The following is a 14,658-nucleotide window of genomic DNA, read 5'->3' as shown; positions in this document are numbered from 1 at the left end:
TACTCTAGACTTATAGTAACTTGCAAATAGAATGCAATTCCTTCCTTGAAGGAAATCCACATTCACACTACATAGTCAAACATTGACAATGAAATTTCTAAGACAAATCAAAATATCCTTAATATTATGATTCACCATTCATGTAATATCTGAAAGTAAAAATGAAGACAATGTTAGCAACAATAATAAATATAGTAGTCTATTCATGAACTAATTGAAAAACTACTGAAAGAAAGTGTACATTCTTTCACCATGAAACCATCCTACACACTAGACAAGACAAAGCCCCGTTTCTAGTTCTACTCTCCCCAGAGATGAGAAAATTACAGAATCCTTCTTTACAACCTTGATATTCCTTTTATAATCATAACGAATGCAACAAGCTACTGGCCTTTTACAAGAATGTGTAACATGTATTACAGCAATGCAATGTCGTAAAACCTCCAGGTCAGTATTCATGAAAGCTTTGGTTTAGAGACACATAATTCTTCCATGAATGTGAACTACCTTATGAGCCATGCCACTATCGTACATTTGTGGTTATTGATGCAAAGAATACCAGGATACAAGATTCTCATTACATTTCCTAGTAGGGGAGAACTTTGAGAGTTTTGATCAAGCAGAGATGCTTGACTCCAAAACTGCATCTCCTGTGTCTTCACCCAACTTTCTCTCAGCATTCTATCCATTATAAGGGGGATATGGTGGTTGCCAGAGAGATCGGAATTATTTACAACTGTAGTCGAAACCTGTTGTTGTACTCGAGCCTTTTAATAACCCTTTGGTTATCTTTGGCCATTTTAATAACCCTTTGGTTACAAGGTAAGTCATCAATTTGCTTTACTTCATGGCATCTGCAAACCTTCAGCCATATCTCCTTATGCCAGAATTCAGCTACACCTTCTATGCACTTCATTTTAAAACCTCTGCAAGCAAGGAAACAACACTTCCTAAAAACTTATCTCTAGAAAATGTCTATCTTCTACATTCTGAAATGCAACATGCGAATGATATAACTTCTATCTTCTACATTCTGAAACGCAGCATGCGAATAATGACCCTATTTCTTGATTTGCAAAGTGGCGGCAATTGACTGTCAGGTCTATACTTTGGATTATTCCACATACTGTAGTGTGAGATTTACTTTTGTCTCATTCCACGAGAAAGCTTTCACTCCAATAGTCCTGACACCTGTACATGACTCATAGACCTCAACATAGATTAATACTAGTAGCTTCTCATTGAATATTAAATATGTACTATCCTTCATATTTTTCTTCCTCTGACACATGCAGTGTTTTGAGTTTTCTATGCAAAAGGATAGTAGAGAATCCTCAATCAAGATTTCATATGTGCCAAAAAGCAGCTTTCTAAAAGATTTTCATACAGATATGCAGGACACAAACAACTAAGATGTGATGTGTTTTCTATATTATTTTTTTTCTCCAATTAGTAATGGAAGATTAACCTTAATTATTCTATAATTTTTATGTGATTGAAAAACATTCACCAATGTAATTATTATTTTCCCCCAAAAATAATGAATGATTCACCTTAATTTTTCCACATTTTTCATGCAATATGAACAAAATCACCAATGTAATTATTATTTTTCCCCAAAAAGAATGAAATATTCACCTTAATTTTTCAAAAAAAATCACGCAAAAGAAAAAGATTCGCTAGTAAAAATAATTTTTTTCCCAAAAAGAATGAAAAATTTGCCTTAATTTTCATACAATTCTTACACAACTAAGAAACATTCGCCAACAGAATTTAATATTTTTCTCCTATTAAAAACAAATTGCCAAAAAAATTAATATTTTTCCCCAAAATATTGAAAGATTCACTAGGATTTTACACCTTTACCCAAGGGGGGGGGGGTTCTTAAAGTTATCCATGTATGTGTCGACTCTTTGTTTAATCAAGTTTGAAGCATGCAGGGAAATCTTAGCGGCAAGTGAACCTGAACCGTTGAACCTCTTTATCTTGGTTCAAAGGTTCATAAGTTCAAAGTTCATGGAGTAAGTGGACAAATGACAGGTAGAGAATGGAAAGAAAAGTTGAGGGAAAAAGGAATATTTTGAAATCTCGGGAATTCAACATTTTGAAAGGAAGTTTCTGTAAACATAAACAATCATTATAAGGTAAGTGCCTGGAGAGGAGTGATGTGTAATTAATGCAAGTGTCAGATTTGTGTCATTTCGAGATAATCCTTGCACAAGTGAATTTGATGTTGAAGTATGATACCCATAAAGCCGGATTTTAAGCCTTTTTATAGAATTCAAATGATTTGTTATGTCATTCAGAAGCTAAATTTAGAAAGGTAAGAGCTCAGCACTGGAGGTAATTAGCTTTGCTCTTCAGGCTCAACAAGGTTCCAGTTGTATGAAAGGTGAGTTCCCAAGTTTCTTGTTTCCTCTGTAATTTCTTTATCTTAGAAGGGAGAACTAGTTGAATTTCCGCCACTCTTTAGTAGGGTTCATCTCTTGTATTTTTGTTTGTATAAGTCGACACAATGAGGCCTGCATGTCCCAAATTAGGGTCGAGTTTGTTGGCCATTTGGTGGAATTGATTATGTGTTGCATTGATGTTTTGTCATTGATGCCAACACTAGTTGTTTGGATGCTTTACCGACACCCTTCTGGGCCCGGTAGGTTGAGTGGTTTCTGGTTGATTTGGATCCGACATGATCTGGTAGGCTCTGGTATAGTTTGGTGATGGAATTGGATTGTTCATGATACTCATGCTCACATTTGGTCAGTTGGCTTTGGTCTGGTGATCGGATGCTATCTTACTTGCCTAGAAGCTTGGTTTCTGGTTCCGGTGAGGGTTTCACCGATAGAGCTTTTGATGAAGATCTTTGATGAATTGCATAAGTGGTTTTGGTGCAGCTTCTGGTGGAGTTCCAGGATGTTGTTGGTGATCATGTTCGAGACTTGGTAGATAGAGATCATTGTTGTAGCGTGTGGACCTATACTGGGTCTCGGTTGATCTAGGTTATGGACCGACTTTAATGTAACATGTGGATTGGGCCTCTCAATGTATTTCCGGGATGTCTTATGTGTTGGATATTATTTGTTTGGTCTAATGCTGACATGGTTTGTAATTATGTAATTGGTTTATTATCTGGTGGCCGACCTGATTGTTTATGGTTGAGGGTTTGTATATATAGATGTAAGATCTCATTGTAGATCATCATGGTTATGTTAGAGGTCATGGTCAAGGAATGTAATGTGCGAATAATGTAATATCATTTAGGAAGAGGAGTTGGTCGATCATTGGAGATCGAATTGGGTTTATGTAAGAGGATTTAGTCCTTCGGTATTGAGCTTAACTGGAACTGTACTCAAGCATAGGAGAATCTATCTTTTACAGTTCAACACTTCTCCGGATTGTAGTCTAGATTTCTATGTAGTCAATGAGGCTCCTTTTGTATTGAGTAGTGCACTCTAGGCTATTGGCCTTCTTGCAAGTGCAGGTCCCTCAATTGTAATTCACATACTTACTACAGAAGTATTATCTGACTATGGGTAGGCTTCCCACTGTGGTTTTTCCCTTTATTGGGTTTTCCAAGTATAAATCTTGGTGTCATGTGGATGGTATTTATTCTGTGATTATTGTTTATTCTTAATTGGTTTAACTTCTATTTTGGTATTAATGTTTTGGGTTCCAGTATTAAAGTTTAAATTGCTAATGGTTCCGGTAATCTGTGACAACTGATTCACACCCCCCCCTCTCAGTTGTCTTCTGATTATTTGAACTGTCTAACAGAGTTCCAGTCTTATATGCTCTTTACCTGATTTTGGGGATACTTCATTAGCTCGGGCTTGTTTGGAAGATTTCTTAGAGAGCTAAAAACCCAAAGGATTCCCCAATGATGGAGAAGACTGTAAACAACGGGTGAATAGAAGTCGTTGCTTTTCCTACAATTGTGCAATGCCCAAGATTGGTGTTAGAATGCATGAATAGATATGACCCAGAACATAGGTGCATTAGGTTCTGCAGATGGAGGGATGTTATTGAGAATCAACAGATAAGCCGTAATGACCGTAATGAAAATTCCTCCGAAGGAACCCTACGAAGACTGGACAATAACCTCATCCTATGGATTTTTCTCTAAAAAAAGGCCACATATAAAAGTGTCATTGATAGGAATTGGTTGTTAAAGTTTTAGAAGGGAGGTTCCAGGCTACCTAAACCGTTAACAAGAGAACATCTAATCAGATTAGTCAGGGATATTGTAATCCTATTACATAGGGAAAAGGGAAGCCAACAAGCATTCTTCTGGGAGGATTGGATGTATTTCTTTATTCAAGTGCTTTTAAATGGTAATTGGGTAGAATTAATTACAGAAAGTCTTCATGAAGGTTTAAGCAACTACCTTGGGAAAAAGATATATGTCTTCTTATCTATTTTATTGTCTAGCTTGTGTAAGACCTTGGTCGGGACTGTATCATGAACCTTGGGTTGAAGGAATGAAGATTTATGATTATCATCCCCATCTATAGTTACATAGATGTCAGGAAAACTTTAGGAGGGTGAATGATGTGTTCATGGGTAGGTTGATTCATGAATTGCAGGGGAATATAAACCAAAGGCTGTCATATTAAGCCATGAAATTGATAAGCACCTATGGCATCTACTTTATTCAGTTTCCCCGATTCACCTACATAAGAGTAGGAGGGTTTGAAGGTGAACCATTTAGACTATCGCGGTATGCATTGGACCACTTTGTATTAATAAAGATCTATAGGCAGTTAGCTCACATTGACAAGAAGACAATAGCAAAACAAAGTTCAAGAGTTTCTTTCCCTGTTGAATTAGGACATTATATGTGCAAAACTATTTCTAATGCATTAAACTTGGAAGTGGATTTTAAGAAGCTTAACTTGCAGTGCTATGTAGTCCACACAAATTTTGGCAGTAAAGGGTTTGCACAAACACATTTGAGCCTTAATCCTGGATTCACTCATATAACTCAGTTAGAGGATTTTTGGGAGGACTGTTATGATGAGTTTGAAGTCAGGAGGAGAATGTTGTCAAGATTTATAGTGAACCAGATCATTACTATGAGGTTGGAGATGAACATTTCTAGAATTGCTAAAGAAGAAGGAAATGATGTAATGGACCCATAGTATGAAGAGAAAGTTTAGGGTCATCCAATTCCGGAGGTAGATTGGGAAAAGGATGAAGAAGATCAACTCCTAAATAGAACATTCCCTATAGTTTGAAGGACTGGGAAATGGTTGAGAGAACAAAGAGTTGGAAAAGCTACTATCAAAGGCCTTTCTTCATAGGTTCCAATTGTTTCGTCTCATAAATTTGTTCAATCTTGTGGTGCAGGTGCAACCAATAAGAAATTAAAGAAATACCTTGTAAGCCAATTACCTACTCAAGCCACTTGGTCCAGAACCAAAAGTAAAGGTAGGGGAAATCAAGAAAATACTGTGGTGGTTGATCTTGAAGAACCTCACGAAAGTGAAAGTGTAATGACAAAGTCGAATCAAGAAATACCAGCTATGGAAATTATTGATCCAGAAAAGTCATTAGAAGAGGATGCAGACCCTGCCAATACAATGATAGTGATGAATGTGCTGCAAGAACAAGTTTCTGCGTAGGAAAGTGCAACAGTTAGTACTCCCTAATGGTTGGAAACCTCTGTCATCAACAAAAAGAGGAATGTAGTGTCGACTTCATTACCAATAGAGGACATGATGAGCAAGTTCTTGGGTAAGACTCCTAAGTCTAAGAAACTGAAAACTATCTCAAAACTGGATTTTGATCCTAATACAGGGAATTGGACGACAAAAGTGGCTCATCTTGGTGACTAATGAGGAGGTTGAAAATCCCACAGCCAAGGACTTTACCATCAAGAAGATTAATCTCGGAACTACTACAAGAGCCACTGATGTACATCATTTGGAAGCTTTCACTGAAAAGATCATCACAAGAACCAGGAAGGACGAGAAAACCAAATAGGAATTGAAGCAGACAGTAAGGTTGATGACCAAATATATTGATGACATTCACAATCCTAGCCCTCAACCAATTTGTCAATTGCCTACATCTTTTGATCCTAAATCTCTAGTCAACCGATAAATGTTGAGCCAAATATAGAGGAGCAAAATGATTACCAAAGTATTTTTGGTATGGCTGGAGGAAATAATTCAAAAAGGTTCAAGCTATATCAAAGACTTGAGTAAAGTATATGATGATGCTATGGTGGTGATTAAAGATTTGGGAACAAAGATAGTCTTGTGGAGGAAAGAGGAAGCAAAAAGGCTAGCGGTAATCGCTCAGATGGGTGAGGTTAAAAAATATGGTGTAATGAATTTTTTAGCAGAGAAGGCAATACTTGGATTGGATGACAATGTGTTGTATGTATGCCAAAAGAATATAGAGTGACGAAACTCAATTGTGAAATAGGCGTATGAAGAATTCTCCAACTTATTGAAAGATTTGTTCGAGCTTACCTTGTCAATGAGAAATAATCTGAGTTGAATTGGTGTCAAATGCTTAAAAGAGGATGGCAAAACCATGGAAACTGTAGATTGCATAATTCAATCTTTTAGAGAAAAGATCGATTATGTATAGGATGCAAAAACATTGATAACTGAAGACCTCTCTAGAACCACAAAGATATAATCTTTGCTAAACCTATATATCAACGACCTAAATAATCATGCAGACAAAGTGGTGCAGGCTAAGTGGGATAAAGAAGTTTGGAAGCAACGGATCACTCACATCGGACTCCCTAACTTTGCAATCATCCAAAATTTCTCTGCGGTCCATCTGGAATGGAAACATGCAACAACTTAGAGCCAATCTGGGAGTTCCACGTCACAGTACCATCCTTGATTGTGTTAACAGATTATAGTTTTTTGTTCAATATCTTTAGGCATGCTCTAGAATAGTTTGGTTATGTTTAAACTGAATTTTACTTCATGATAGATTTAAGTAACTATGGTTTCCAAAAGACAATTAGCCTTTTTGGCTATATATATGTTTTTAAAAGACTTTGGAAAGGTCTGGGTTTTGTGGAAGAACTCATAATTTTGCTATATGTTTTGGTTTTGATTTATGATGTTTTGGAAGAAGACATTTTATCTATGAATGAAATAAATGAACAATTATTATAGACTTAAATATGTGTGTTTAAGTTTATGGCAGTAAATTTCTATGTAGATTTAAATTTCTGAGCAGTAAGCAAAGTTTGCGTTCTTTGTTAAAGTGAGATCAATTTTATAAAACACACATTCATGACATGTTTATGTGTGAATGATAGCTTGCCTTTAGTACTTTCTAGTTAAAAGTATGTTTAAAATTTTTTTTTCCTGTTTAACTCATTCCTTGAAAATCATAAAGGGAGCTTTACCTTTAATTCAGAGGGAAACTGTATATAGTTTACCCAACTGCTAGTTATAGATTTGATCTTTTAAAAGGGTCACAGAGTTCAAAATATTTCCTATTTTCAAAGATAAATTTGTTAACCAACAACTTCTAAGTCTTCAAATTAAGGTAGTTTTGATGCTAAACCATACAAATGTAGAATCCATTGTTGTACTTCCAAAATGACTTGCACACAATGCTGAATTTAGATATTTTTATGTCGAGAGGCATCTACAATGACATACAAATATCCATAAACAAAAAAATGATTTTGATTAAATTGGATGTGTAGATGACAAGGAAATGCATGCATGTTTTGGTTTCTCTATAAGTATTATTTTATTATGTCGAGAGGCATCTACAATGACATCAAAATGTCCATAAACAAAAAATCATTTTTGAAAAAAATTGGCATGCAAATGACAAGTAAATGTATAAAATATGCCATGTTTCAGCTTTTGTGGAGGTGTTATTTTATTACTCCAAATAAAATAGAACCCTCGCCACTTGTCTCCAACTAGATTCATGAGTTTTTGCATGTAGGACTTTAATGGATTTGTATTCTTGGTGTTTAGTATTTTATTATGCTGAAAGGCGTCTACAATGACATCAAAATGTCCGTAAACAAAAATCCATTTTTGAAAAAAATTGACATGCAAATGACAGGTAAATGCATGAAATATGCCACGTTTCAACTTTTGTGGTGTTATTTTATTACTCCATTTAAAATAGAACCCCCACCACTTGTCTCCAACTAAATTCGCGGCTTTTTGCATGTAGGATTTTAATGGATTTGTATTCTTGGTGTTTAGTATTTTCGAAGAACATTTATGTTACAGATGATTCTCTTCTATCTATTATAAGATATCTCTCGCATATTTTACATATATTTTTTAAATATAAGTATAAACAAAAAATTGATTTTGAATAAATTTGACGTGTAGATGACAGGTAAATGCATGCATGTTTTAGTTTCTCTATAAGTATTATTTTATTACTCTGAATAAAATAGAACTATTGCCACTTGTCTCTAAATATATGAATTGTTACATCTTTAATGAGAGTGAAAGAGTGCATCATTATTCAGCTCAATGTCCTTCTTGACAACTAATAAACATGCAAAACAATTATGTCAGCATTATTTTACATATATATTTTTTAGAATATAAGTATACTAGTTACCATAGAATACTATCAAAATTTTAAAGAAAATGAAGCACATGAAAGAATAGATTTTAGACAAACCATCAAAATTAATGTAAGATTAGATATATATATTTAATTCATATATAATTTTATTTATACTCAAGTGTGTCTTAGTATATTAAGCACACTTTTGAATGGATAACCATCATAAAACATTTGTTGGACAGTTATATTGGACTGTCAAATTTAATTCCTGCTTTCAAGAATAATTCACAGCAGAGAATTCCCACAAACACTCTTGGAAAGTGAGCCAGGCAGAAAAACCGAGATATATCATTCACTTTTCCCTGCACTTCCTCAGCTGGGTTTGCATTTGAAATTCAGATAAATGATTTGTATACAAGCAACAAACAAACAAATAATTTGAGTCCGAAAACCTGCTGACACACCCAAAAGGTTCGCTCGTTACATGATAACTTCAACATTTTAAGAAACTGGTGTTCTACTTTTTTCTAACCCATTGTCCTCATTTAGGGGGGCTTGTATAACTTTTTTTAGCAGGTTTCCTTGAGGAAATTTAGGAGGTAAATGCAGAAATATGGTCCCCTGTGAATACTATTTTTGCGCTGTTACTGATTTTTAGGGAACTGCACCAGATCGACTGTTAATTCACTGTTTATAGATTTTTTCTGAAATGGTAGCAACTACATGCTGCCATCTGGCTTAAAAAACTGATTGTCCCGTGTCCCCCCACCACAGCTACTCCTGAAAAATAGCTTTCCACCTTTCAGGAATAGATTCTTAAACCACAGAGTTTTACAAAATGATATCCATTGGACCATGGAACAGTAAAAATATTACAATTGGCAATGTACTTAAAACAATCATTAGGTTAAATTCATGAAGTTTCTATAGTCTATAATGATCAATATGTTAATCTTTGGATTAGACTATGTAGATTTTTTTTTGCCAATGTTTTGGATCAAGTTTTATGAATTCTCTTCTCTTGCTATCTGTCCTGATGATGGATCATAGAATTAGATCTGAAATGTTGGCGACAAAAAAATCTACATAATCTAATTCAGAAATTAACATATTAACCATTAGGTTGTGACTGTTTAAATAAGTACTATGCATATACTCAAAAATCACATGAATCATGCAACCATCAGCTTTAATGAAATAAATGTTCTATGCCACTCTTTTTAATTGCAAGGTCATCATATGATACATGTGTTATAAAAAGATAAAATTGATGGAATATTGTATATCAGCAACAAGTTTGTTTTCCTATCTGATATAGGAGTGTTTGTTTTGCTAGCTGATATAAGAGTGTGAGCTTATGTTGATATTTCTTTGGCTAAGGACCAAGAACTGAGGAGAGTTCACCTCACCAATTGTACTACAACCCTTTGATTCAAATCTCATAATTTAAAGAATCTATATCACTGGATCATTAGGAATACAGATTATCAGATCAAATTTTGATATTAAGATGATAATATAGCAAATTCAATCTACAGTATAATTTTCCATTGTCTTATTTACAACCTCATAACTCTTCTCAACTTAAAAAATTTGCAATACTACTACCAAACTCTCATATATACCAGGATCTAAAATTTCTTGCACAACTTTTCGATTTGTGCATTATCCTTCAGCTTATTATATATTATGTCAAAGATAAGATATAAATAGTTATCTCCATTGCATTTCTATTAGATTAGTACATTTATTTCAATAATAGATTTAGTCTTTAACTGCCATTACTCTCTAATCAGTTTCTTATGGCTCTATTTTGATTTTCACCATGTAGATAGCATTTACATAAAAGTTTTCCTGTATCAGAGGAAGCTAGGTGCCCACCAAAATGGGAGTGCCCAAGTGGGAACATACCCTTCTATATGATTCTCTATAAATTTGGCTAAGTCTAACAAAAATTTGTTAGAGAGTCTCTCTGTTCATTTCAGCAGCAGCTGATATTCAAAACTTTCATGATGAGTTTAACTTTCTCACTCTAACAGGACAATTGTCAGCGGGGCGAGGATGAGGCAAATATCTCACCTTGCAGTCTGGTGTTAAACGCTGTATTCTGCACTCAGCCACAAATCAAAGATGGAAATGAGAGCTCATAACAATATTCAAGCAGCAAGCCCATTTATCTCTTCTTAGATGCAGAGATGGAAAGAAAAGTAATTTGTAATTAAAACCAACAAAATAGCAAGAAATCCTATGGAAGGGGGTTCCCTTAATTTTGTCAGCATGTATAATTGGATGAATTTAGGAGCTCTTCCCAGTCAAATGATCTGGTCGATGTCATATTTCAGCTCTTCTCAATAGTTTTAGGAGTGTTATCTACCATTCCTTATTTTTTCCCTCCAGAAAAACACTTGTTAAATTCTTTAGTGGGTGATCCAATTTTTTTCAGAAGCCTAGAATTTTGCATTCCCTCAATCAATAGCCATTCATGGGACACTTGCAGATTAAAAATTGAAACAGCTTCTCCCTTCTTAGACCCTACTCAAAAACAAATATACTATGGAATCCCTGCAATCCTTTGATCTACTTGTCACTTACTCATATTGAAGAAGCATACAATGGATGAAAACGCATATCTCCATCTTTGCTAGGTCACTGCCAGGACACAATCTGCTTCCCAATCCAAAGGGCACAAACATCCCTGGCTTGGGAACAAAATTCTGAAAAGGAAAACACTGTCTCATTAGAAAAGTTCATGGGAGCCTATTTCAGAAAGCATCTAATCCTTTTCAAGGATGAGAGCGAACTGAAAAATCACACAAAGACAGGGGTTTTAAGGCATTTACCTCCCATCTTTCTGGATCAAATTTCTTTGGATGAGGATAAACTTCAGGGTCCAGATGTACATTCCTCATCCAAATTTGTATTCTCCATCCCTTTGGAATTGTATAACCTTGAGTAACAGTTAACTAGCATTAACGTGGATTCTAAATTCAGGGGACAATGAAGAGCATAAAGTTGAAGAATCAGTGGAATTTATATAATGAAAAAACAGATACCTACCATTCAATTCAACATCATCTAGAGCCTCTCTGAAAACCATTGATGAAAAGCTCACTAAGCGGAGGCTTTCGTTTATAACCTGAATAGAAAAATCATGCTACCTCTAAAGTTAACTGAAAATATTATTGCTTCATTTCAATCCCCTGTTTTCCACTGTAACGAATCTAACCTTATGAAGGTATTCCATTTCTCGAAGTTCTGAATATACGAGGTTCTTTTGTCCCTCTGGCCTCCTTCTAACGATATCCTCCTGTTCAGCCTGAAAGAACATTTTTTTCTATCAGCTTTTGTAATGAAAATAATTGCAGCAAGATAGTAATTTGGGCTGTACTCACCTTTGCTTTTGCATACATTTCAGGATTCTGTAGTAGAAAAACAACAGTCCACATGGTCATATGCCCAGAGGATTCATGCCCCGCATTCAAATACATGACTAATAAATCAATAATCTCCTCATCTTCTAACAGCCTACCATGTTGATCCTTCACCTTGAGTAATACATCTAACATATCTACTTTCTTATCTTCCTTTCCTCCCTGTTCTGCCCTCCTCCTGTCAATCATTGACTGAAGAATGGCCACCAGATTTTTCCTTGCCTATTTCACCATCCAAACAAACATATCACCATTGTTTTATTCAGTTTTTGATGATGAATCACTGGGTGTGATTCAAAACATTGAAAAAAACAGATACACAGTTTTATCCAGAAAAAAACTCTTTCAATAATCCACAACTCTTTCAAAATTTAGGGATCACATCACCATTGTTTGAACTTATTCTTGCTTAATATAGGAATTTCGGGTGAAACAAAAAATAACGCAATTAAGACAGCATACCAAAACAACGATGAAATTGTTTTCAGATTAAGTAGCATGGTCTATTCAGGTAAACTAACCTTAAGGGCTTTATTGTATGCAGTACCAGGTAAATTGATTGCCATGGCTCTGACACCCAAATTCAGAGTAGTATACTCCCTTTCTAGAGCCATTATCTCCTCATTTGTCTCATTACTGAGGAAGATGTATGCGATTATGTCGAAAGTAAGCTGCAGAACCACATATAAACTGTTTAGCGGTGAGAATAAGAGAGCATAATACTTGTAAGAGATTGCCATTAATCTCACCTTTCTAATATGTGTGAGAAAATCAACCTTGTCCATTTTGGACCACTTCTCTAAATCCGAATCCACAGTTTGCTCAATCCAAGTTAAGTACTTTGATAAGACCTCATTTCCAGTTACTGGTGCTGCAGTGAGCTTGCGAAGACGCTTGTGTTCCTCAAAGGTGATACCCACAAAGGATTTACTGCCAATAAGCTCAACAGCAGATTTTGGCCACCCAGGAATAAAATGGACATCATCCATTAGAATTAGCTTGCAGACTTCTGGACATGTTGCTAAAATTGTGGGCTTCCCGAACATGAATGCCTTGTATAGACCAACCCTCCTGAACCTGAGAAACCAGAAAACATAGAATGATTTCACGTATAGAAGTAATTATCATTGTATCCACTCGGAAAACAGAGGAAAGTTGTATCAAAATGCTTGTTAATGCCTCCTGCTAAAGTCCTCAAACAACTCAGTATTGAAAGGAAAAAATGAGGCATGATTTGATCTAATGGGATTTATACTTCTTGGGGTGTTTCAGAAAAGGAAAGAGATTAAGAATACAGTGCTCTAAAATACAAGTTGAGGTGATTGGAATTGGCAAACTTTAGCAATGCCCTGGGGAAGTTAATATAACTCGAGAAAACATGTATATTAAACATGGTATGCATTCAACAAACCAAGGAAACTAATAATTAAAAAACCCAAAACTACAACTTTTAATACAACTCAGGAAATGATTGAAGATGGTGAATTTGAGGCATGTCTTTTGGAAATTAAACTTCAATTACATGCAAGAAAGTCTAAGCAATATGTCTATTCATAGAAAGTTCTGTTTTCTTCAGAGTAAGATGTTAATAATAAGGCCAACCTGGAAACAAAGCTTGAAATGAAGGCCTCTGGGTTGGTGGACTTGAAAGCTCTGAGAAAGCTAAGCATGTTGCCCAAGAAGGGCCACCCCATATCTCCTGGTGGAAGAGGGGCACTGTCCTTCTTCAAGGTGGGTTTGTACCACCAGCTATTGAACATCCTCAAAGCATAGTAGATTGTGTATATCCCACACACAATCACAACTACTGTGGATGCCCAACTCTCTATCATCATCATTATCTTTGTAAAAATGACTAGAGTGAGATTCTGAAATCAATGTGGGTGTGACGAAGAATTTGGTTCGTTTGAGAATTTATAGTGGAAGTAGTTTTGAGGTCGGTCGAGATAAGAGAATAGCCAAAGGAAACTCATAAATTGTCTGGTGTGACCTCACTCAGAGAAATAAGGATTTGAGTGCATATGGAACGAATTCATATGTAGACAATGAGGTGGTGATTGATGGGGACAGAGATAAAACTGCATTTGCAGATTTTGGGATTTTGGACTTACAGTTTTGTCTGGAGCAATGCTATAGGATATTTGGGTTGATACTGGTGACTCTATTATGAGTTGCTTTGTAAGTTAACCTCTTGTAGTTTAAATGTTGTGTGTGGTGGCATGTAGCTGAAAGGTTTGGTCTAAGGTCTACATGAGGTGGTGTTAAAATAGAAGTCTTTCAAAGGCTTTATTAATATATATATATATACAAATAAAAAAAATCAAATTTTTAATTTTGAATTGAATAAATTATAAAAAACGAGTTAAAAAATTATTGATTAAAATTCCATATGGGTGGCTATTGTTCTTCTTATTTTTAAAAGTTATAATTCAATTCAATTATAATGTAATTTAAGGAATGAAATAACCTAGTGTATTGTCTGTTATGATGCATTTCCAAAACCTCAAATACATAATGTCGGCTTCACACTTTACTGGTGTCAAGTAGCTCTTACTTCGACATTTGGGCTCACCTACGTACGCTGGCCTTTCACAGTTTTGTAGTATGTACGGTCTCAAAATATTCAGAATTGTTTTTTCTTCCGTTTTTTTAAAAAATTATTGCTTGTGTCTTTTGCCAGGCCAAATTCTTGCCTTGGTGATATTAA

General features: G+C 35.2%; 1 protein-coding gene across 1 annotated transcript; it reads right to left on the bottom strand.

Annotated features, from left to right (window-relative positions):
* Positions 1–10,219: 10,219 nt before the first annotated feature.
* Positions 10,220–14,101, bottom strand: LOC131076264 (ent-kaurenoic acid oxidase 2). The gene is made up of 9 exons (XM_058013351.1): positions 13,554–14,101; positions 12,701–13,028; positions 12,473–12,622; positions 11,913–12,173; positions 11,747–11,836; positions 11,578–11,656; positions 11,361–11,467; positions 11,113–11,234; positions 10,220–10,627 (listed from the first exon to the last, which is right to left on the bottom strand). Exons 1-9 carry the CDS (start codon positions 13,787–13,789, stop codon positions 10,528–10,530), a joined length of 1,473 nt encoding a protein of 490 aa, XP_057869334.1. The 5' UTR covers positions 13,790–14,101; the 3' UTR covers positions 10,220–10,527.
* Between the last annotated feature and the right edge of the window lie 557 nt (positions 14,102–14,658).

This window comes from Cryptomeria japonica, chromosome 4, assembly GCF_030272615.1.
Source record: "Cryptomeria japonica chromosome 4, Sugi_1.0, whole genome shotgun sequence".
In the NCBI taxonomy this organism is placed as follows: Eukaryota; Viridiplantae; Streptophyta; class Pinopsida; order Cupressales; family Cupressaceae; genus Cryptomeria; species Cryptomeria japonica.
This window is presented reverse-complemented; position numbering and strand designations above follow the sequence as displayed.